This window comes from Euprymna scolopes, chromosome 38 (genome assembly GCF_053919585.1).
Source record: "Euprymna scolopes isolate OS-2025 chromosome 38, ASM5391958v1, whole genome shotgun sequence".
In the NCBI taxonomy this organism is placed as follows: Eukaryota; Metazoa; Mollusca; class Cephalopoda; order Sepiida; family Sepiolidae; genus Euprymna; species Euprymna scolopes.
Genome location: NC_136519.1, coordinates 22,971,552 through 22,997,843, shown reverse-complemented (window position 1 = coordinate 22,997,843; position 26,292 = coordinate 22,971,552). Strand labels below are relative to the sequence as shown.

Here is a 26,292-nt window from a genome sequence, read left to right as displayed (position 1 = left end):
CAGAGCCTCTTATTTAAACCATGGGGGTAGATTATTCTTCTGGCTGACGGAATGAGAACATTCTACCTCTATGGATTAAATAAATAAAGGGTTCCATTTGAAATTCTATACAGACTAGCGGGGGGGGGTGTCCCGGGCATAAAATACGCTTGGTATATTTTATTTGTCCAGATTTCATATATATTATTATAGAGTTGTGATTTCAAAAGTAAAAACAAGAAGTATTTGAGTGCTATCAGCTAGAATCGAAACCAAAACGGTAGTATTCAAAGCTGATGACGTTACCACTGTACCAACGGGACATGCATATGCACTGATTAAAAATTAAAAATAAACTGATGAATGTACAAAACGTATAACGATTTTTTTTTTTTTATATTCAACATTTTTTCATTTTTGACCTATTTTTGACTCCTTAAAAAGTATTTTAACCGGCTAAAGACTTATATAAAAGAATAGCCCGTAAAAAATCAAATCATTTGAGGCTCCTGGCACTGCTCTGCGACTCTTAGTTTCGGATGAGATAGAGTTTGAAAATATGGAGACAGACATATAGCCTTCTTATATATTAGATTTCAGAGTTTGATATAAACATTCTTAAGTTCTACAAGATACATCGGAAGAAGGTTGGAGGTTACATCAGCCGAAATGCTGTACGAACAACATTCAAGATGAGAACTGTAGTCTGAATAATACAATGAAGAAAATGACTCGCAAACCTCAAGAAAGATCCCGTTTACATAAACAAGATGGTCAGCCATTGGGGAATTAAAACGAAACCTGGATTACTCGAAATAACAAAATCTGATTAAAGGATCTATTTTTACAAGTTCATTTTTATAGTTTTTTGATTCCGTTTGAAGGAGGGGGAAAAAGTTATTTTTGTAAGCAAAGCTTTCCTTCCATCTCTCTGCCATATCGACATTAAAAGAACAAAAACAAACGAAAAAAAAAACTTTAGTAAGAGTGATAGAGAGGTAGAGAACATGACAGCATCCTTTACTCCTTAACAATATATAATATATATGATATATATATATATATATTTCATATATATATATATATATATTTCATATATATATATATATATATATATATATATTTCATATATATATATATATTTCATATATATATATATATATTTCATATATATATATATATATATTTCATATATATATATATATATATATATATTTCATATATATATATATATATTTCATATATATATATATATATTTCATATATATATATATATTTCATATATATATATATATATATATATATTTCATATATATATATATATATATATTTCATATATATATATATATATATATATATTTCATATATATATATATATATATTTCATATATATATATATATATATATATATATATATATAGTCTTTGAAGTTTTTAACATTTGAAACTATACAAAAAATTACTTTTTATCTTTCGTTAAAAAAAAACATCTAGTCAATAAGTCATTTAATCACCTGCAATCACTGCATCAACTCTCTCGAATTTACTATAATACCAATTTTTTTTTTTTTTTTTTCAAGGGATCATCAGTTGTTTTCCATGAAACACTGTTTCGGGGATTTATACATATATATATATATATATATATATATATATATGAATTTTAAAATGGATACAATCCGACGTTATGATGTGAAAAGGAAGCGGAAGACCGGAGGCTCGACATTTCGCCCAAATTATGCGAATTATGCGAGCTTTTTCAAGAGGTGTGATCACTGAAAGCTATATTGACTAACTATCGTGATATTCGTAAGTTTTATGCATTCCCTAATTAGTTTAGTAGCTTCTGTTTATTGCTAACGGTTTTATGACCATGGCTTAATAAAGGTGGAAAATTAAACGTATGTATTATGTGATTTTAAGATATATTAATAATTAAGTTAGAAACAACAATAGAAATTTTTTTCGTTATATAATCATATAAATACAATTCTCTTAGTAATTTTATTCAATTTTTTGGTGAAGGTAGCACAAATAATTCATCATATTGATAATAAATCAGTGACCACACCTCTTGAAAAAGCCCGCATAATTCGGGCGAAACGTCGAGCCTCCGGTCTTCCGCTTCCTTTTCACATCATATATATATATATATTAAATTATTTATACAAACATTGATGGCTACATATGTGCATACATGTTTCTGTAATCACCCGGGTTGGGGGATTACGTCTTCAGGCCAAGAATTATCGTCGAGAACACTTGAATGAAACACATGAACACACGAGAATTCTTGGCCTGAAGACGTAATCCCCCAATGCGAGTGAATACAGAAACATGTATGCACATATGTAGCCATCAATGTTTGTATAAATAAATTTCATATACCTGCTCTGTTTACTCATTGAGCACTCTTTGGTAGACATGTTGTTTCATTGGATGTACTTCTAGGAAACTAAACTCTACTGGCTATATAACACAATTTATTAATGTAAAAACACAGCATATTTACGTTGGGGTGGGGACGACATTTAGAAATTGACTTCTAAACTAACCTATCCCATTCTAAATTTTTGAGATGAGGGCTGATTGTTCGTATTACTTGTATTGATCGGACTATTGTTCTCATCTTAAGTGTTGTTAGTGCAACGTTACAGTCAGATTGTCCTTCGACCGTCCTCAGGCATGTTAGTTATTGTTTGCCTGTGGATAGTCGAAGGACAATCTGACCGAAACTTTGCGCAAATCGCACTCAAGATGAGAATAATAGTCCAATCAACACAAGTAATATGAGCTATCCCGGTTTAGATCTTTTTTATCCTTCCTTTTTTCAAATCAATTGTTATCACTTTCTCCCATATTTTCCACACCCTCCGCCAGCAAACTAACCTTGTTAACTCAACTGCTCTAAATCTACAAACCCCCCAAGAACTCTCACCTATTCTTTCACTGTGATCAACCCAACTGGATGTAGACTGCAGCATAGTAAAAAAAAATAGTGTTCATGTTTATTGTCACCACAATGCCCTAAAAAAATGTACCATATCAGAAGCAATTTTCTGTCGGCATGGTTACGTTTAAAAATGGCTCCGGATCATCATCAAATTTTTTTTTAATGAATCGCCATCCTTCTCTCTCCCCATGTACATTAAAAGAACCTGTTGCAAAAAAAATAAAATTAATGAAAACATTTTCCAAGTCTTCTGCTCTGCACACATCTGTTCTCTACTGTCCACATACAATCTATGAACCCTATATAGATGGATTTAGACTGCAGTTCGGCAAACACCATAGTATTATTCATTGCGTATTGTTACCGCAATGCCCTTTAAAAAATCTGCCGTATCTGAAGCAATTTTTTGCAGACATGCTTACGTTTAACAATGGCTCCAAATCTTCCCCCCCCCCAAAAAAAAAATTAATAATGAATAAAGCCCCCTCCCTTTTCTCTCCCCATCTACATTAAAAATATCCTGTTGGAAAAAAAAAAAACACACACACACACACATTTTTTTTTTTTTTTTTAAAGTAAGTCACTATTTACTTGTCTCCCCCGCTGCTGGATAAAAAAAAAAAAAAATGCAACAAAAAAAAAGGATATCACCATCAAAATACTGAAATGCAAGACAATACTTTGGTTAACTCTGAAAATTCAGTACACAAAGTTAAGATGCCGGAAGTGGACGATATTGGTAGTGTTTATTGCATTAATTTATTTTTTTTTATTATGTTTAAATTCATGTTTTGAAAAATGATGTCAGTCATTAATCTATGACGTCACACCAAAGCTATAATAATCTTGTTACGGTAATTTTTTAAGCTCTATTTATAAGAAAGTACAAATAGGTCAGTTCTTAGAATCTCAGACTGAAGACCTCAAGGTTTCAATTTCCGATTATGAAATCTACTTTTATTTGTTGGGTATTTATTGTTTACCATTAACGAATATTTTCCATTTTTAAAAGTCGACAGAATCTCTGATATTTCGAAATTAAACAAATTTTACAATGTTTGAAAAAAAATTTTGGCTGACGATTGAACAGACAAAATCTATTTATGTCAAAAATAAATTCTTGTGGCCTTCTAAGAGTCCGGGGTTAAATCCAAACATACACAAAGTTAGGGTGCTGAAACTGGACTTGGTTTAGCTAAAATATGGAATGGAAGTCATTAAACATGAAACGAAATACGAAACGATACAGAAATAATTTATTTAAAGAAAAATTTGGTTTTAACACTTTTTTTAACACCTATTGTGCTATCATGAAACAATAAAAAGTAATAATAAACTTCGATTTTGGTTTCGTAATTCAATCGAAGGTAGCCATCTTGTTTTATGATACATCGTTTATAACAAAATTATGTGATAAAATTTGTGAAAGACATACATACATACATACGTACATACATTTAAACAGACAGGTGAGATTGATATTATAGATTTTTTTATTACAAAATTATGTGATAAAGTTTGTGAAAATTTTGAATTATTTCCATATGAATTTATTTAAAATATTTAGAAAATTATTTATAGAAATGTAAACTATGAAAGTATGAATTACTTTTTTTTTAAATAAAATATTTCCATATGCATATATTTTAAATATTAAAAAAATACTGATAGAAATTTAAAAAAATAAAAGTTTATTTTTTTTTTTTAATAATAAAACAAGAAATGTTTTCATATGGCTTCGTATTTAGTTTCATGCTTAGTGAATTCTGTCCGATTTTTAGCAAAACCGAGTCCACTTCCGGCATCTTAACTTTGTGTACTGAATTTTTAGATTTATACAATACCTTTTATGTATTTCTTTTACCTAAGAGAATTTATCAAAATTCGAATTCTTATTAGTTCTAAGCTTTACGAATAATTTTTATTGACTTTGTAATTGAACACGAATGTTAGTTTGTTTTCTATATAAATAAAACAGTAGGTGTGTGTGTGTGTGTAAATATTTAACCGATAAACTCAAACTATTGATCACTTAAATTAACAGGCAATAGTAATCATATACCAATGATGGTTTATAATGAATAACATCTTTGTTTGGATGGATGAATGACGCATACAGAAGTCAGTAAGTTAAAATGCAAAAATGTTCTTTTCAACTTGCCGACATTTCTATTAGTTCGCACATGCATAAAACTAATCATAGCTAAAAGCGGTTTAATTTTATATATTTCATACCTATATGTAGGGTTAGCTCAAGCGGTAGTGAACGTGGCTGAAATGCTAAATGAAGGAACGTGGTTGGAGTGCTAAGTGTTTTGGTTTCGATTTTAGTTGATGGCATTCAAATCATAGATTTTAAAAACTTTGGAAATCAGTACTATATATATATATATATATATATATATATATATATATATATATATATATATATATATATATATTCAATAGAGAATTTGCTTTGCAATAATAATACGAAATTGTAATTATTACATAATAATAATTAATCGTATTGTATTTTAAGACCAACAAGACCCCCTTTCCTGCTGGTTTTTAAATAAAAAGCATAAATTTTGTTTTAAACCATTTTGCCTTGGTGCTCTCAGAAAGTAATATTTTCTTACCCTTCTCTGAACCTAATGACCCACATCCTTCTCCTAGAGATAAAACGTTTGGAGCCTAAATGTCCGGTTGAGACAAAAGGCTGGAGTCTAAGTGACTTCTGGTCATGTAATACAAATGGCTAACTGCTGATTCAGGTCAAGTTAAAAAGGTTAGGTAAAAATCTTTCCTTCTATTTCTAATCTCTGTTCAAGAAATTCCCCCCTCTCTCTCTCTTAACATTAGGCATAGCGGTATTAATTGATCATCTCGAGGTCCATCATCGGGCAGTATCCGAGGCATCCCTCACGTCCGCATCAGAGCATGCCTTGCTTACGGGACAGTCTGTGAGTATGTGTGTGATAGTCTGCACATCAGGGACACATAAAGCAAACATTCCCATGACATCCTTGTTAATATTTCAATATTGCTGCACTATGCTCATCCCAGCAAAACATTAGGCATAGTGGTATCAATTGATGATTCTTTTGTATTATTTTGATTCTTCAGACTACTGTTCTCATTTGGAGTTGTCATTTTCACAACGTTTCGGTCGGTGTAACTTCCGACCTTCTTCAGATGTATCTGGTTGAACTCTAAAAGACTTGTGGTGCAGTAGTTAGAGTACTTGAAAAAATGAAATGTAAAAATGATATTCTTCTGAAGGTTCAATTCTTAGTTCGGGCGACTGAAAAATACAATTGCGAATTACTTAAGATCTCTATCCAGTCATGACTGACGGGACGAGACCATGTTACCCCTGTGAAGTAAATAAAGGGTTCTGTTCGAAATTCTGTCCAAATTCCCGAGTTCGACAGAAACATTCCCGAGTTCGACAGGATAAACCTGAAGAAGGTCGGAGGTTACATCAACCAAAACGTTATGAAAATAACACTCAAGATGAGAACAGTGATCCGAAGAATCCAAATAATATGAATACCTAATCCTCATCTAAAAAATTCAGAAACGTGATAATTCCTTTTACCTCTAAATAAGTGGGAAAAATTCAGTTTGGATTGCAGTGGAAGCATGCTGGGCCCATAAACTGTTAAGTTTTGAGACATTGTGTTGAACAAAGATGGCGGCGTAGTTCAGATCAGTAACCAAGATGGTGGCCAAGAATCAAATGCGGTCCGTGGCATAGTTAACGGCAAACTGATTGAATCCAAAATTCGACAATTTTTATAATAATTTTTAAACGTTTTCATTGGTTGTTTAGCACAGCCGTTGGTTATAAAAATGATTGGCAAATCCATTCGTCTCATACCCCCATCAGGAGTCAAAAACATTTTACACCTAGAAAAGTACAGATGCCTGTGGCCAGATTCCGAGAGTGAAAAACTCCTGTTCCATGCTACTGGTGACATTGTTATTCACACCTGTTGTGAAAGTTTTACCTACTGGCTCATATCTCCTAAGTTTTCATCTAAAGTGTTACAAGTGATTCTATTGTTTTCGTGCTTGTGAAAGTTTTTCTTGCTTGGACTTGTTTTTCGTGCTCTCATTTTAGTCCCTTATTTATGTTGTTCCTATTGTTTTTATTTTTCGTTTCTGAAAACTTTCAGTTTGTTCCTCAGACTTAATGTAATCCAACTTGAAATGAAGTAACCTGATCAGAAGATGCAGATTAAAAAAAAAAAAAGAAAAAAAAAAGGCTAATGATAAGGAAAACAATAAGATGAATAGAATAAAGAAAGAAAGGCCGAAGAGAAAAGAGAGAAGGGGGGGGGGAAGAAGAGAGGAAAAGAAAGAGAAAGTTGGGTGAAGAATAAGAAGGGTGAAAGGGGAGGAGGGTGAAAGGGTGAAGGGGGAGGAGAGTGAAGAATGAAGAGGGTGAAGGTAGAAGAGGGTGAAGGAAGAGGAGGATAAAGGAAGAAGAAGGTGAAGGAAGAGGAGGGTGAAGGAAGAGGAAGGTGAAGGAAGAGGAGGGTGAAGGAAGAGGAGGGTGAAGGGACAGGAGGGTGAACGGTAAGGAGAGTAAAAGGAGAGGAGGGTGAAGAGAAGAAAAGAAAGGAAAAGAAGGAAAGTAAACGAGAGAAGGAAAGAGTAGAGAGAGAGGAGAAAAACGAGAAGAGAGAGGAGGGAGTGGGTATAGAATGAAAAGAGAGGTGAGTAAGAGGGGGAATAGAGAGAGAGGAAGGAAGAAAGAGAAAGGGAAAGAAAGAATCCATTATGACATCACAACGTATTATGACCTTGTAATCCTTATTAAAATATGATAATCAACCAATGTCAAAGTTCAGGAATTATATATTTAATGATATATATATATATATATATATATATATATATATATATATATATATATATATATATATATATAACAAATACTTAATAACGGTTAATGCAAATCTGTAAGAGGCTGGCAATTAGATAAGAAAATTAGTATAAAATATTGAAATTCGTTTTGAATTCCAAGCATAATTACTTTTATGCAAAACAGTAACCACCTTGAGACAATATCAAAAATACATTTAATTAAAAACAGATTTTTTTTTGTTATTTTTATTTCTAAATTCTGTGGTTTACACCCCCACCCCACTCATCATCTGATGCTATTATCAGGGGGGGGGAGTAATTAATCAAGAAAGTTTTTGTTTCTCAAGTCGGAAAACAGGAAGTACACATGAAATGTGTTGTTATTGGAATTGGAGAAAATCTGGATTTGAATGAATGGAAGACAAGAAATAATCAATAGAGGAAGATTAAGCGACTGTTATGAGAATGTGTGTGGGGGGAGGGGAGGAGAGAGAGTGAGTGTGTAAGTGGTGATGAGAGAGAGAGAACACGTGTGTGTGTGTGTGTGTGAGGGGAAAGATAGAGAGTCTAAGTGGAGATAGGGTTGAGAGAAAGAGATAGCGGAGGGGGAGTGTTGTGTAAGTGTTGATGATATTGAGAAATATGTGTGTGTGAGCAATGGAGAGATAATGTGCAGGTGGAGGTGCAGTTGGTGATGATGCTGAGAGAAAGTGTATGGGTAAGTGGTGACGAGATTAAGAGAGAAGGTGTGTGCATCTGTATAAGGAGATGAGATTGTGTGTGTATGTGTGTAGAGAGACAGAGGGTGTGTGCGTTTGTATAAGTTGTGATGAGATTGAGAGAAAGAGAGAGATGTGTGTGTGTAACTGGAATTGAGGTTGAGAGAGAGTGTGTGTGTGTGTGTGTGTCCTTTCTATTTTTTTCTCAGAAATCAAGGGGCTCACTACCTGGTGCTAACACTTGAACTACATGAGATGCATAGATATTCAAATGTTCCAGTAAAGTTCTTCTTTATCTCTCATGCACTGTTAATATTTATTTTCTTTTACCCAATCGACCATTTAAATATGTTATAGTATATCTTTTTGTTGTCTCTTGGTCTTACCGGATTCAAGGACAAGAATTCATCTAGTCTGGTGAAGGTATCTAATTTCGTGCTCTTATTTAAGGTAATATCACTTTGAGAAGGTGCACCATTCTTTGTAAAAGTCAATCTGGGTTATCCATACTGTATGTTTTGTTAACATGCCGACTCGTTCTTTACGTGATTTTTGAAATGTTACAAATAAGCACTCAGCATGCACTGATTCATTCACTTGATTTTTGGAATCAGCAGTTCAGTGATGTAATTTTTTGGAATATGACGCCTCGTCTTAATTTAGTACACGATCGGCAGGAAAATAGACTATATAATACGGTTACTTGGTCTTTTGGCTAAGATCAAAGTGTAGTATTTGTTGGGTTGCAAATATTATGTGATTTCGAATATTTAGTCAGGGTTTACTTGAAGGAAAAATGTATCCTCATGTCAGATTGTCCTGAAAAACCTCTGTACAGAGAGACTTTAGACACTCAAGGATAATGTCTTGTAGGCTTTCAATGTATGTGTGTGGGTGAGTGTATGTGTAAGTGGAGATGAGGTCAAAAGAGATAGTGCGCATATCTTAGTGATGATGGAGTTGGGAGAGAGAGAGAGCGAAAGTTATGTAAATGATGGTGACGTTGAGAAAATTATATAAACTGGGATGAGGATGCGAGAGAGAGAGAAACAGCTAGTAAATATATATATATATATATATATATATATATGAATGAAAGGCGAATGAACCCTTTTTCGTGGTCAACGGCCAACTAGTACCATGTGTGTTTGTGTGTATGTATGTGTGTGTTGGGGTGGAGAGGGATCTCGTAAGCCGTGGTGAAGGCAACCTTTCTAGGAGAGGCAAATCTCTGATTTTAAAAAAAACATAAAGCAGGAGACCAGTACCTGCATTAAGCTGGTCTGCAGTTTAACTTGTTGTTGGCTATCTTGTTCTTGCTTGTTGCTGGATCTCAACATTTTGAACCGAGAGAGACACTTAGCTGTCGCACAAAACTAAGACTCTGTAACATCATCTGTGTATAGATACTCCCTAAGGCATTTGTCTATTAAAATGGTCCTGTGGCGATGGAAGTCATTTTTGGGCTCATGAACTTTAAGTGTCTGAGGGAGTGGCACTCGTCTGACAAGACATTGCAATCATCATATATATATAATATAATGCCGAACGTCTGTGTATGTGTCTGGTCACGAATAGGCTCCTATATGGTTGACTATTATAGAAAACTGATCACATATAATGATAGAAGATGTATCGAGACACAAGAATGGGTATGTTTGATCTGGCATAATGATGATTCATTAAAATTGTTGGGTTCTGCGTACGTGCCCGGTCCACAAAGTATGGAAATAAAAAATTTAAAAATTATAAAAAAAAAAAAACGTTTACAAGTGTTTTTGCTATAGATGTACATAATAATACCTTGATAAGTATGTTTTAACTTAAATAGGGATGGTATAATAAAATTGAGGTGTCTGTGTTCGTGACTGGCCTCCATCGAATGGAAATAGGCACAAACTTAAATAAAGACTTTTTATATCTTTGACATAAGGGGTATTGAGATTTGGGAAAATCTTTTTAATTGATTTTTGGCCAGAAATTTGGCTGTCAAGGGGTCAAAGTTTAAAGATTTGACTTTTGAAACTCTACCAAACTCCTGTGCCAATTTTGGGTGTAAACACTTGAAATTTTAAATACAGGTTACTTGGACATGGAGCAAACTTTTTAATTTGATTTGAGCCCAAAACGGTAAATGTTTTAAACAATTTGATCTCGGCGGTCTCTACTAAATTACTCCGCCAGTTTTTGGTCTAAATATTTGAAATGTTACATAAAGTGTATTCAAACATAGGACAAGCTTTTTATCAAAAAATTTGGCTGCCAAGGGGTCAAAGTTCAAAAGATTTGACCTTTGCGGTTTTTAGTAAACTATTCAGCCAATTTTGAGTCTAAACATTTGAAATTTTACATATTCAGACATGCAGCAAGCTTTTTAATCAGGTTTTGGGCGAAAATTTGGTTGCGAAGAAGTCAAAGTTGAAAGAGTTGACCTTTGCAGATTCTACCAAATTTTTCCACCAATTTTGGGTCTAAACATTTGAAATTTTAAATGTAGGTTACCTGAACATGAGTCAAACTTTTTAATATATATATATATATATATATATGCACATAAAGTTATGAACAGTACATAGGGCCCGAGCAAAGCCAGACTGAACTGCTAGTATATATATATAGATATAATTTCAAAGTATTGTGTTTTATTGTTGATTTAAATTAGAGTAAAAATTTCTGATGGTAATATATGATTAATAAATAACAAAACTTTGACATCCATTTCGAGACATTTTTTAAAACTGATTTAATCTGAAAACACTAACCATAGGTTCGTCTGCATTTTTCTGAAATTGTACCAGCCGGACTCTGGTGACATTCTCCATGTCTATGTCCCCATCGGGGCTGTCGGCATCTGCATCACCATTCATATAGGGTTGCTCAGGTGGAGGGGTCACACGAATAGCATCTTCGCTGTATACCTCATGAGCCACAACATCATGCGCCTGCAGCAAACTCTGAAAACACCAAAACAAAATTCAATATCAATATGCATAGCTTTTCAGAAACAAAGGGACACAACTCCAATTAGGCTATATCTATCATAGTAAAAAAAAAAAAAAAAGGGGGTTACTAAAAAACGTTAAAGCAAGCCATGACGCTAATAGAAATACATTAAGTTCGAAAGGTGAACAAAATATCTGAAAAACAAAAATAAAAACATTCAATATGTATCTTCATTGAGAAAATTAATTTTATTAATTAAAGAGTACCAGTATATATTGTGGACCAGACGTATCTCAGCGTTCGATCGGCTATGGTCGGAATATGATGCCAAGAGCTGGATTATGCCGAGCAACAGCTCGGGTTTAGCTGGTGTTGGACGTAACATACCAATCAGCCAATCACAACGTAGCTGGTCCCCCTTTTTCCCTTCCCCCTCCCTTCACTCCTCACATTATAAATTGGCCTTGTGCCTAATTTGCTCGGTGGCGGAGCAAATAAATACCCACAACGTAGCGAACTGAATGACAACGATTTTATAATAAAAACAAAAACAAAATTTAAAAAAAAAACACTTTTTAAGCTTTTTTTAAAACATTTCCTTAAAAATTATTTGACCCCTAAAAAATTAATTTTTGCTTCTGCTAACCTTTTCTTGACAGTTATTTAAAAAATAAATAAATGAATAAATAACAAAACACCAAATTACGGTAGATCGCGTTTTTGGTTTTTATATTTTCCATTTTTTTTTTTTTTATTTGGCTATTTTTTTGTACATAGCATTATCATGATTTTATCGGCGGCACTCGGGATAATCAGTTGTTGATGTCATGTTCCGGCCAAAGCCGAACAAACATTGAGATACGTCTGGTTCACAATATTCACCAGTACCAATTAAACTGACGAAGCAGATAGTATCTGTGGTCTATTTTTTTCTTTTATGAAAATAATTTTGGTATATAAAAAAAAATTATCATTCTTGAAGACCCTTAAAAGAATATTCTAATCACATAATTGTTTTTTATTTTATACATATGATGAAACCTATATATTTACAAAAGAATCATCATCATATTTGGGTTAACGTTTGGTTTACATGTTGGTATGTGTCAGATTAATTTTAGAAATTGAATTTCAAACTAATCTCTCTCTGCCAGGTCTTTATTTATCCATGAAATCCATCTTTATCATTTCCCATAATGTTTTCTTTAGCCCTCCCCTGTTAACTGAACTTGCTACCTCCACTGTTCTACATCTACAAATCCAAGAACTCTCATCCATTCTTTTAATGTGACCATACCATCAAAGTATCCTTTTCTGCACACATCTCACTATACTGTCCAGATCTGAGCCGTCTTTAACAGTCACATGACACATTCATCGTATCATTCATGATATCATTTCTCTCCATGCAATGCATGTCCTCAACTCTAACTGGTCAAGTTTTACTTCAATACTTCATCACACTGCACACTCATGCCTGATAAACTCTTCTCTTGGTTGACAGTAGTGTTGGGACGATTAATCGGAATTGGGAACCAGAAAAATTGGAACTTTTGGGGGTATTGAAATCGGTATTGGAAAAATTTGTGCCTATTTTCCGATGCTGAAAACGATTATTTTAATTATCGCTTTTTTTTTTTTTGTGATTTTATTTTGTTTTAAGGAAAATCTTCCACTGATGATAATAATGATAAAATCAATAAATATTTATTGATTTTAAACTGCCGGTAAAACTAAAATCTATAGATCAGCCCTCAAAAGTGTACTTTTAAGTTTGTTAAAATATCCGCACATTTAACATGCGTTTTTTGTGGCAATTGTGAAAAATAACAATTTTATAGTTAAATATTTAGAAATTTATAAAGAATCGAAATCAGAATCTGTAATCGTACCAGAGTACGGCACAATCACGTCGACACACTTGTTCTCGCCAGATCACCGGAATTAAGCAGCGTTAAGTCTGGCCAGTACTAGATGGGTAACCATATTTGGGAAGGCTAGGCATTGTATGTACCTTCTGGGAAGGTTGGGCGTGAGGCCAGCATTCTCACCTCAAAAAAGAATTCCTCGCTACAAAAGCATCTATAAAGTTGTGGATGGTGTGTACCCCCCCCGGGGGGGGGCTTAAGACTATAGAATTGTATCGGAATCGGGAATTTAGCATGGAATTGGGGAAAATATTGAAATTGTCCCATCACTAGTTGACAGTGATAATGCTCTGCTTGTTTGTTATACGTCATTCACTCTAGGTGGGTTGAACCGACTTCCTCTGAAGGTGCAAGTGTCAAGGGAATATTAAATTTGCCTTTGGTGGTAACTCTCTGCTGGTTAGTAATGACAGAAGTCCCCTGAACTTACTCCATCCATTCCCAACTCTTGCAATCACACTAGCACCTGTTTAACCTTGTGCTACAATGGTATAACTAAGGCAACAAAACTTCTGAACAACTTCAATAGCTTTATCATTCAAATATATTTTTAAAGTCGTAATCACAAGAAAAAGATTTTTAAAAATTTAAAAAAACATTTAATTACTTCCTTGTTTTTACTCTTTACTAAAAATATAAAAACAAAACAAATTTTTTCTTGCGTTTCTGAATTTCTGTAAATTCAACCTTGTCCGTTCGTCCATCCGCACTTTTCTCAATGACTATGCCCTTGAATTTTTTAAAATTTTGCACAAACATTAAACATCATGAGTAAAAACGTAACAGAACGGATTTTCCGGAAAAACTCTGGTTTCTCTCCTAGGAGTGCCTTTCGTGTTAAAATGGCTAAAATTGACACTTTTGTGCTAATTAAAAGAAAATGATGCCTTGGATTTTTATAAAACTTTATGAAAAGTTATAATTAACTGATTTCTATATAATTTTGTTTGTCTATAACTCACAATAACTCTTGGGTGTGCCCCAGGGGCTCTTTTAGGGCTAATAAAAACACTCCATTTTTGGGACTATTTTGCCATATTTGTCCAAAATGTTATGTCTATGTCTATTTAGCAGTTTTGCATGGTGCTGAACTCAAATTTAAATATGTTAAGGCCTTGGGGACTTTTGAGGCTAAATGGGGGAGGGGGGGTGCAAATGATGGACTTAGTCATTTCTTTTTTTGCATGGTGCAGAAATCAAATTTACATATGTTAAGGCCTAAAACTGCACTGTTTGTTCATTTTCACCAGGATTTAACGTCTCCTGGGGACTTTTGAGGTTAAATGGGGGGGGGGGCAATGCCGAACTTAGTCATTTTTTAATGCCTCGTTCACTGTGGACTCACGGGGGACCATGCATGCTTCACTTGTTTTGATGAGTTTTGGTTATTCCTATGATTTCTATTCATTGGACTACTATTCTCATCTTGAGTATGATTTTCACAATGTTTTGGTTGATGCACCCTCCGACCTTCTTTAGGTGTTGTTGAAATAACTTCAGTTGCTGATTTTTCCTTTCCAAAAAAAAATAAATTCGTTCTTACAACAGTTGCTTCCTGGTAATGGTTAAACAAAATGTCTGTTTACTTTCTTCGTTCTCCCTCTCTTTTACTTCTCACACCGTTTTTATTCTCCCCTCCCCCATCACATGACCTATAAACGTGTAACTCGGTTTGGTATAAAAGCTCAGTCAATCTTTGTGGCGTCTCTCTTTCAGATCCCACCTGCAGATAAGTTCGTTACTGTTGTCATTTTTATGTACAGCCACACATGGCGCAAACACGTGGCCGCTTGTTCCTTTGATGACTATCCCAGGTGTTTTTTTGTCAAACTCAGGAATGTTTCTGTCAAACTCGGGAATCTGCATAGAAGTTCGAGTAAATATTTTAATTCATGCAGATTTCGTATTTATTATTACAGAGTCAATTCTCTATCAAATATTATAAAACCTTCAAATCTATTATTAAAAAATTATGCTCTGATTCCAATGCTTTTAAATATTTCTAAAAATAACAGAGTAAAGACTTTAATATGAAAAAGGAAAAAAGTCAAATAAATATAAAAGAAAAATGAAGGAAAAGAAAAAAAATGATAAATAGATTTAAAAAAGAAAAAACAGGAAGATGTAAAATAAAAGTGATGGGATTGTAATAATAATTGTAAATAATTTTTCCTTTTCTTTTAATATAAAAACAAAAATCAAAATCTTAGATAGGAAAGAAAAATTCAAGTGAAAGAGAAACATTTTCATTCAATTTACAAAAATAAACATTTTTTTTTATTTAATCAAAATTAAAATAAAAAAAATGAAATTAAAAAAATAAAGCCTGCCAGCTGCTTTTCCATTTAGAATATTTTCCAGAAGAAATCACTGAAGATATTTGAAACGGTTTCATTCGAATCAATATTTGCTTCATCTCACATTTTGTACCAACTTCCTTGAACACATCTTTTGCAATTACAATCAAACAGTATTTGATATTCACCAAATATTTAAAAACAAAGAATATATGTGTGTGTGTGTGTGTGTGTGTGTGTGTGTGTGTGTGTGTGTGTGTGTGTGTGTGCCTATAACTGATTGATTTGGAATTTTTCAAAATGGTTGGTTCTCTCAGTCAGTTGCATTCAGAGGGAAGGAGTTGGGTGATCAGCACCAAATCATATTAAAGCAATCTTTATTTTTGTTTTTGTACTGATTTCCTTGAACACGGCTTTTGTAATTAGAGTTAGACAGTATTTGATATTGACTAAATATTTAAAAACAAAGAATGAAAACTATAAAGCCCGGTTGTAAAATATGCATAAATGTGATATTTAATTTACGCAGATTTCATATTTATTATTATTAGAGCCAATCTTCTACTTATTGTTATATTGTACCTAATATAGTAAAAATAAAAAAAAATGGGAAGAAACTCAGACGACATGATTCTGTTTGATGAAAATTGACTTTATTTCTTTTCTGTTCCAGATCATCTACTAGTTGGCCAGTTGTGTACGAAGGGTCCCAAGAGCGATAGGAGCTTTCTATCATGTCTGAAAGTGACACAATGTTCAACGAATGAGATCGAAGATGTGTCACTGTACAACTCATGTTCTTTATCAATCCAACAACAAGACCATTGCCAGCACCCTCGAAATGTAAATATCCAGACGGTTCAACATTTGAAGGCACAGCTCAACAACGTTTCCTGCCACAGTTATGATCTTTGGTGTGGTTTCAAGTGAGGTCCCCATCATGCCACCTCACATCTTCAAAGTTAGCTTGAAAGTCAGCACCAAAGTGTACCTGGATGTGTTGAAGAATGTGGTGATCCCCTGGTGCAATCAAGTGGCTGATGGCAGATTCTAGGTGTGGCAGCAGGACTCTGTGCTGAACCACAAGATCAAAGAGACCCAGGCTTGACTTTAGAAGGAATCCTACGACTTTGTACTCTTTCCCCACCTGAAACTGCTGGACTACTTTGTTTGGTCATACATTGAAAACATCACCAACATGACCTCCCACAACACAAAAGCCAGCCTGATCGCCAGCATCTGCCAAGTATTCACTGAGCTCCCGCCAACGCTTGTGGAAAAGGCACGCTCCCAGTTCTGGACCTGCATTGAGGTGGTGATTGAAGCTGAAAGCGGCTACATTGAATAGATATCGGCTCTACTACATAATCAAGTTACCTGAATTCAATAAAAGTTTTAAAATAAAGTTGTTGTTTTACTTACACTTTTATCATTTCACCATAATTCAACTCATAAAGGGTTAAGTGAAGAATATTATGAGAGGATTCAAAATGATGAATGCAATCAACAAAATTGGATTACTTATGAAGACGATTTATGGCAAGTATTAATAAATTAAATTAATATTATTCTTAATACAATTAAATGTTTGAACAAATGGAAAATTTGATAGATAACTTGAATTAATTATGAATATTAAATAGAACAGGAGGTAATTTTTCACTTTATTAGTTGTAAGAAATTCCAGTTACAAGCAATGTTTCATTGTTTTAAGCCGCCTATGCAAAATTCTAGTAGCCAGCTTGTGATTGGTTTATTTGTATAGGCCAAGATAATTACTTGGCGCCTTTTTGTAAACATCCATTTTGTTTTCAATCTACGATAGATAAAACACCTGGCAAGAAAGACTCACCAAAGACTCCGAGAAGAATGCCTCATCGAGAATGGAGTTGCAACAATTTCTTCACGTTTATATCACCTAAATGTTTGAACTTTTCTCAATTCAATTAGAGTCCCAAGGGACTCGATTTATGCCTAATTAAAGGCACCAGAACTCTTGCCGAAAACACCATGAATTATCATGGACTGTTTCGAAGGAAAACCGAACTACTACTCCAACAGAAGAAGTTAACTACTGGCTCCCACTCAGGAGGCAAAACTGACCCACCGTTTGCAAGGACTATACCAGGACCAATAACCTTTCTTTGATGTTATAACTGAATAAAATTTGAGTTTAAAAAGGTATGGTTTTGTAATTTGTGGAATTATTTTTGCCTCTGCCAGGGAGTATTGAATTTGTGAGATTAATTTCTCACATAGTAGAATACAAGACCAGATATAAACAATATCTATGGCATTAATTTTTAATTGCATTTTTAGGGGGGAGGGCATTCCTAAATAATAAAGTAAATATTATGCCAAAAACGATTCTTTCTTGATTGCTTTTATTTGTTTGTTTTTGTTTATAATTTAATATTCCGTGGTTCATATTAATGATTAAATGATAAATATTTATTGATGTTTAGCTATCAGTAAAACTGAAATTTATAGATTACTCCCAAAACGTGTATCTTTATGTTTGAGAATAGCCCTTCATTAAAATTCAAATACATCTTTAACAACAGGTATTAGACATCAATTAATAAATATTCCTCAAATGTAAGTTTATTTTTTTTGGGGGGGGAGTATTTCAAAGAGTTCATAGGGTGCATAATGTGGGTACAGCCCCCCTCCCCAATTTGAAAATTCAAATATTTCAGATTTACATTGAATTTGAACATAAATTCATTAGACAACAATTAAGATTTCCTTAATTTAAACTCCTTCCCAAAATCCCTTAAGCTTAAGCTGAATTCTATTTCTGCATAGTTTCTAGATTCTGCATAATTGTGTAGCATTTAAGATGAAAACGTTATAGCACATGGAACTATTTATATATATATATATATATATATATATATATATATATATATATATATATCTATGATCGATGCCTCCGTTCAGTCTTGAAAGACAAAGGATACCCCTATAGAGGCAGTTGCGTGTGTAACTGCGAGACAAGGGTCGCGCAATCCCTAACCACACTTCTCCTGAATCGACAATATTTGGGTCCAGTAGCAAGAAGTCCAGGATGACTGGAAACAATGATGAGATAAGCGGAAGTTCCAAATGGTCACCCATTTAGTACTGACTAGGCTCAACATAGCTTAACTTTGATGATCCAGTGGGAACCGGTGTGTCAACGTGATTATGTCATATGATATATATATATATATGTGTGTGAAAAGTTTCTGCCAAACTCCTCTTTAAATATTTGGTCTACAGAGTTGAAGTTTGATATATAAGGTATTCGGACCAGTAGCGTATTTCCAATTAGGTTTTTAACCAACAAGATTTGCTGCTAAGTGTTAAAAATTGAAAACAAAACAGTCGACGGAGACAAGGTAAGTCAAATAAAACATTACTTTTGTTGTTGCTTTCGCATATGCACAAAATTAAATATCCAAAGTTGTTTAGTTTTTAACCCTTCATATCCATCTTTCGGTAGCTCAGATGGTAACAATGTTGGAGAGATAAATAATTACAAAGTTTAGAGAGCTAAATGTTCTGGTTTGGATTCGAGTGTATAGTACCAAAGTCATTTTTTATAACATTTGATATCATTTCTATATATTGGATCAACAGACCCTCCTTGTAGAAAAGTGCCACGTTGAGGGTGAAGGAATTAATGTTTTTAGCTAATTTTTCGCTATTTGTCGTCCGAAGGGTCGAGCTTCAAAACGATATCGATATCGTGAAAATCTGTCACCTCTGTCAAAAGTTTTAGGCAGACATAAAAACATAGATACATACAGGATTGATATGTAGTTTGCTTGAAGCATTGTGTGGGATAGGTATGTAAAAGAGATTTAGAAGGCTGTCACAATGCGAGGAATGAATTATAGTCGCTGTTGGTAAAAGGAGACGAGAACAAGTGGCGATTTACAAATCAATAAGTACATATATATATATATATATATATATATATTTTTATTATTTTTTTTTTTTATATATTTATTCAGTTGTATGGTAAAATGTCTTACTTGTATTCATGCGATGTATTCCATTATTAATTTCGGAAAAATTTTCCCTTTTCAAATGGTGAGCGTAACAGGTCGATTCAAAGCATGTTGGATGAAGGGCCGGAAGTTGTATAGCTATGTGAGGCCTCGGGCCAAATGTGAGTAGGGGATTTATGTATGGTATGGTTAGGTGATTAACATATTTATAAATTTGCTATTTTTATTTCTCTTTATTTTTATTTTATTTATTTATTTATTTATACATACATTTAAACAGACAGATGAGATTTATATTATAGATATATATGAAAGCGACCTTTTTGGTATGTGTGCACGAAAAGTCTCTATTAAACATCTCTCTGAATATTTGATTTACTGAGTTGAAATCATATATATATATATAGGTATTTGAACCGGTAGCACACTGTCGATTTGATTTTAAAAATGGTTGCTAAGTAGTCAAAATTGAAAATGAAACAGTTGACCTTGGTAGGGTAAGTTGCTTAAAACGTTACTCTTGCTATTACCTTTGCACATGCACAAAATTAAACATTCATAGCTCAAAGTTTAAACTTTTTTTATCCCTCTGTCCCTAGCTCAGATGATAATGATGCTGGAGAGATAAATAAAGACTAAACGTTCTGGGTGATTCTAGCGAAGGGTGCCCACATCATATTTTTTTTTATAACATTTGATATCATTTCTATATATCGGATAATAAATAAGAAATCTGCATGAATTAGAATATTTATGCATATTTTATGACGTTATGCAAATATACATTTGCACCTTTTACAACATTATTTGTAAGTTTTTATATTCATAACGGCATAGCATAAATGGTAATGAATAAGGCTGGAGAGCTACAAGTTTTGGTTTCAATTCTAGCTAATGGCACCAAAGTACTATCTTTTCTTTTCTTTTTTTTTTTAAATTTTGAAATCACTACTATATATTGGGTACAATATAATAAGCAATAGAGAACTGGCTCTCTAATAATAAATGCGAAATCTGCATGAATTAAAATATCATATTTAAGCATATTTTACGGGGACATTACCATATTAGTGTATATATATAGTAAATTACTAATATATATAGTAAATTACTATATATATATATATATATATATATATATAGTAAATTACTAATATATATATATATATATATATAGTAAATTACTAATATATATATATATATATATATATAGTAAATTACTAATATATATATATAGTAAATTACTAATATAGATATATATATATATATAGTAAATTACTAATATATATATATATAGTAAATTACTAATATATATATATATAGTAAATTACTAATATAGATATATATATATATGGTAAATTACTAATATATATATATATATATAGTAAATTACTAATATATATATATATATATATATATAGTAAATTACTAATATATATATATATATATAGTAAATTACTAATATATATATATATAGTAAATTACTAATATATATATATATATATATAGTAAATTACTAATATATATATATAGTAAATTACTAATATATATATATATATATATAGTAAATTACTAATATATATATATATAGTAAATTACTAATATATATATATAGTAAATTACTAATATATATATATAGTAAATTACTAATATATATATATATAGTAAATTACTAATATATATATATATAGTAAATTACTAATATATATATATATATATATAGTAAATTACTAATGTGTGTGTGTATATATATATATATACATATATAGACATATATATACATATATATATATATATACATATATAGACATATATATATACATAGATATATATTTATATATATATATATTTATATATATATATATTTATATAGACATATATATATAGACATATATATATATAGACATAGATATATATATAGATATATATTTATATATATATATATATATATAGACATAGATATATATATATATATATATATATTTATATATATATATATTTATATATATATATATATATATTTATATATATATATATATTTATATATATATATATATTTATATATATATATATATATATTTATATATATATATTTAGATATATATATAGTAAATTACTAATGTATATATATATATATATAGTAAATTACTTATATATATATATATAGTAAATTACTTATATATATATATATATATATAGTAAATTACTAATATATATATATATATAGTAAATTATTAAAATATATATATATATAGTAAATTATTAAAATATTTATATATAGTAAATTATTAAAATATTTATATATAGTAAATTATTAAAATATATATATATATATAGTAAATTATTAAAATATATATATAGTAAATTATTAAAATATATATATATATAGTAAATTATTAAAATATATATATAGTAAATTATTAAAATATATATATATATAGTAAATTATTAAAATATATATATATATATATATATATAGTAAATTACTAACTAGCTCTACCTACATATTGAGCACTTTTTAAGTAAATACTTTACGCATAAATTTATACTTTTGTATATTAATTTTATATGAGTAAATGTAGTTATAAGAAGTAAAAATTAAATTCATAAGGCAACACCTTCTGCAAACTTAAAGCGAATACAAATATCAATATTTGTATAGTAATCCTCACCAAATAAATATTTGTATAGTAATCCTCACCAAATAAAAAACCTCAATACAACCAAAAATAAGAAATAGAGCTTGTCATAAAGGAGCACAATTTAAAACTGTAAATTATACTTTACAGTCTTGAATTGTATTCTTATTTATTTTCATTTGCTAAAATGGCTTTGCTATTTCTTATCCTGCCTTATCCGTTACTTTAAAAAAAAACAAAAAAAAACGTTTTTTTTTTTTTTAAATAAAAACTTGAATTTTACTTCTTCATAATCCGATGGATTTTCTGGAAGCACTGTCATTCTGCTTTCCCATTTATATGGATTATCAATGGACTTTTATGGATTTATCCTCTTCTTCCTGGAGTTTACCTTCTTATTCAATGAATTTTTACCATATGCTTTTATCCTTCTTCCTGCTCTCATACGATACTAAAATAATATCATTACAAAACTTCAAGTTTATTTTTTAAAGCTAAATCTGTTATTGTAAATCCAAAACATTGCTTTAAAAAGAAATTTTAATCATCATTTCATCAGAGAAATAAAGTTTATAACATTATGAAAATCAAACGATTTTTGATACGGTACGAAATAATTTGCATTTTTCTTTCACAAATTTCAATAATTATAGGAGTTTCGATTTTTTTTAACTTTTTGATTATGATTTCATATCAGCACTATCTTATCGATGATATAAAGGTCAATCGATTACCTTTGAGGACAAAAATTTACTAACATTTAATTTAAAATGTGATGTTCTAATTATCATGGAAACTTTTCCACGTTTATAAGCCTGAATCCGGGAACATCTCGTTAAGATTATCTTTCTATTGGAGATTTAATTTAAATCCTTATGAACTTTTAGTAACTGCTTAATTATCTTTTATACAAATATGATTCATTTCATGTTTGCAGTTTCTTTTGATGCATTAACCTGCAAAATTTATTGCATATTCTGCAAACTTCTTTCCTCCAATGAGAAGAATTGCATTTTTCGATACTCCGCAGAATAAAGTCTTTCAAGTATATTTGTCCTCCTTATCGGATAATTAAAAATTTTTGTATATCTTCTTTACAAGTTTTTTTTTTAAATTGAATTAATTTTCAATAATAAAATATTTTAATTATATATATATATATATATATATATATATATATATATATATACATATATATATATATATATACGTACATTTTATTTTTTATTACCATATCTTTCTGTTAAGTTACATTATCGTTTCGGCTACTCGGCCGTTTTTTTGGCCGTTTTTTTGGCCGTCTGTAGCGTCCTCAGACTTTTACAGAATAAAACACATATTTGCTCTACAACAGTATTGAGCACTTTCTTCAGTTTTTATTAATTACCATCTCCACTATATATATATATATATATATATTTGTAGTCATCGACATACAGTCCTGTTTCGTTGTATCACAACTCCTCAGTGCCGCTAGACTAGCACCTCTCCCCAGCCAAGGATCGAACCTAGAACTGTCGTGTTGACAGTCGGCAGCTCTACTTCTCGACCACGGAAGCGACACCTGCAAATAACTCGTCCGAATATCTATTTAAACAAACATCCGTATAAACATATATATAAAATTACCTATTAAATCAATGATCTGTGTAAAGAGTCTACCTAACTAATATTGCATATCTGATTCATACATAAATAGAGAGAGAAAAAAAAAATCACTGTAAAAACACTAAAGTACCTATTTTATGAGTGATTATGTTTATTGATCGAGTGAAATGGTGAAAGAATCCCCAATGGAATTACATTTTCTGAAACAAAGAAAAGCCGGAATAATTGCACCCGACTGTATCGTCTATTCAGAGGAAACACAATAAGCTAAGTGCTCATCCACCACTTCTCAAATATAAACAGACATGCAACAAGTAAATAGACACCTTTATTATCATTAATAATCAAGACCGTCACCAGGAGGTCTGGATGGACCAGGCAAGATGATATTGATTATTTTCCCCTCGCTGATGAATCGATCACTCTACTAGAAAAAAAGTGGAATCTCAACGTTTGCAACGATCTGAGGCCTGTTAAGTTGAATACCATTTTCTGATTCTAACTTTTGAGTTGTAAGTCAGCTTATGCATGTATAAAGTCTGTGATATGTTCAACTCAGTATTCTTAAGAATTTAAACCATTTTTTTTCCTTTTATAAAATACTTAATACTTCTTTAGACTATATACATATATATATATATATATATATATATATATATATATAAAAACTGTGCCAATCGCATTATTTCAGATTAGTAAAATATCAATATTTCACTTAATATACATCACACAAAAATGAAAGTTGCATCATCAAATGACTGTTTCCCAAAATTTTATTCAAATCCATGTGATATTCACGAAGTTATGACATTTTATTTATTAAGTAGTTTATACTGTCCATCGACTAATTGCAGGTCTTTTAAAATGCCAAAAAAAGGGGTGATTAACGGTTATCGGAAAGGAAAGGATTGTTGCTGGACTCGCAGAAGGATTGTTCATCAAATATTTAGCTATGGAGTTGGAAAGGGATCCAAGAACTTTGGCTTCATTCGTGAACAACCCCAATACCAAATCCCGAAAGTATAAAGGCACCAAGAGAAACCTTTTACATCGTGAGATTCAGAAAATTCATAGGGAAGTCAACTGAAACCCAAACAGCACCAGTGCTTCCATTTTTGCAAAAGCTGGGATAAGGAACATCAAAGCTATTCCAATGCCTCCATTGAGTAAACAACATAGGGAAAAACGAATGGCTTGGGCACAGAATTACATAAAAATGGATTTCCAACGTGTCCTATTTACAAATGAGACCCGTGCTACTCTTGACGGTTCGGATGGATGGGCCAAAGTTTGGAACTTGAACGGAACGGAGAGTTCATCCCCAACGAGGAGGTGGAGTCATCATGTTTTGGATGGGAATAATTAGGGATAAGTTGGTTGAACCATTCCGAGTTCCAGAGGGTGTAAAACTTATCAGCAATGCGTACACACCCTTTTTGTATAAACATTTACCATCATGGCAAGATAACCTACCCTTGTCACTTCGTTTTCAGATGATTTTTATGCATGACAATGCACCATCCCATTCTGTTAGGGCGACTGCAGCCTTCCTTGAATCTATGGGCTTCTTTGGATAAACTCTCATGACCTGACTGCCGTGTTCTCCAGACCGTAACCCCATTGAATATCTCTGGTCAATATTAAAAAGAGGAGTTTATGAGGGAGGAGAGCAATTTACTTCAAAGGATACCTTGTGGAGAACATAGTTGATATTGCTAGAGCCATAACTTCTTTTTGAGATCAAACAATTGATTTCCCTGAGGACAAAAAGGTTGTTTTAAGTTATTTAAAAAATGGTGGATATGGCGATAAATAATTCATTTATTTGAGGCTTAGCACGTAGAATGTGCTTTCGTTAATTATTCTTTGACAGAAAATTTTTTTAAAAAGTAAAGTTTTCATGATCAGACATAGTATTTTTGCCCTAAAACAACATTAGTTATGAATCAGTTTCAAAAGGAGAAAACAAAACAAGATCAATTTGATTTTCTTTTGTTTTCTCCTTTTCAAACAGATTCATAACTAATAATTTTAATCTTTATCCTCAATATTAATATAGCTCTAGGATAAATATACCTATTGAGCTTATTATATATCTACAGTACAATGAGCAATGTTCTTTTAAAGTATTAATACATCAAAATAAACTTTGCTCTTTTAGGCTTCTGGTCTAATTCCCTCCATTATATATATACACACATATATATATATATATATATATATATATATATATATATATATATATATATATATGATGGACTCTCCTATCGATTTCGACGTATGAACTTCCACCACAACAACTAAGTTGCTCGGAAATTCATACAGATGATTTGTTTATAGTGGTGAAGGCTTTGTGTAGAACCAACCACCCT

At 31.6% G+C, this 26,292-nt stretch overlaps 1 protein-coding gene across 24 annotated transcripts in view; it reads right to left on the bottom strand.

Annotated features, from left to right (window-relative positions):
* Nucleotides 1-26,292, bottom strand: part of LOC145263089 (peripheral plasma membrane protein CASK-like) — a 1,377,184-nt gene that overhangs the window by 109,374 nt on the left and 1,241,518 nt on the right. For all 24 annotated transcript variants that reach the window (XM_080119970.1, XM_080119992.1, XM_080119972.1 and 21 more), the window contains one exon: nucleotides 11,270-11,461. In XM_080119970.1, the coding sequence (XP_079976096.1) occupies nucleotides 11,270-11,461 (192 nt within the window). The remainder of the gene's footprint in view (nucleotides 1-11,269; nucleotides 11,462-26,292) is intronic.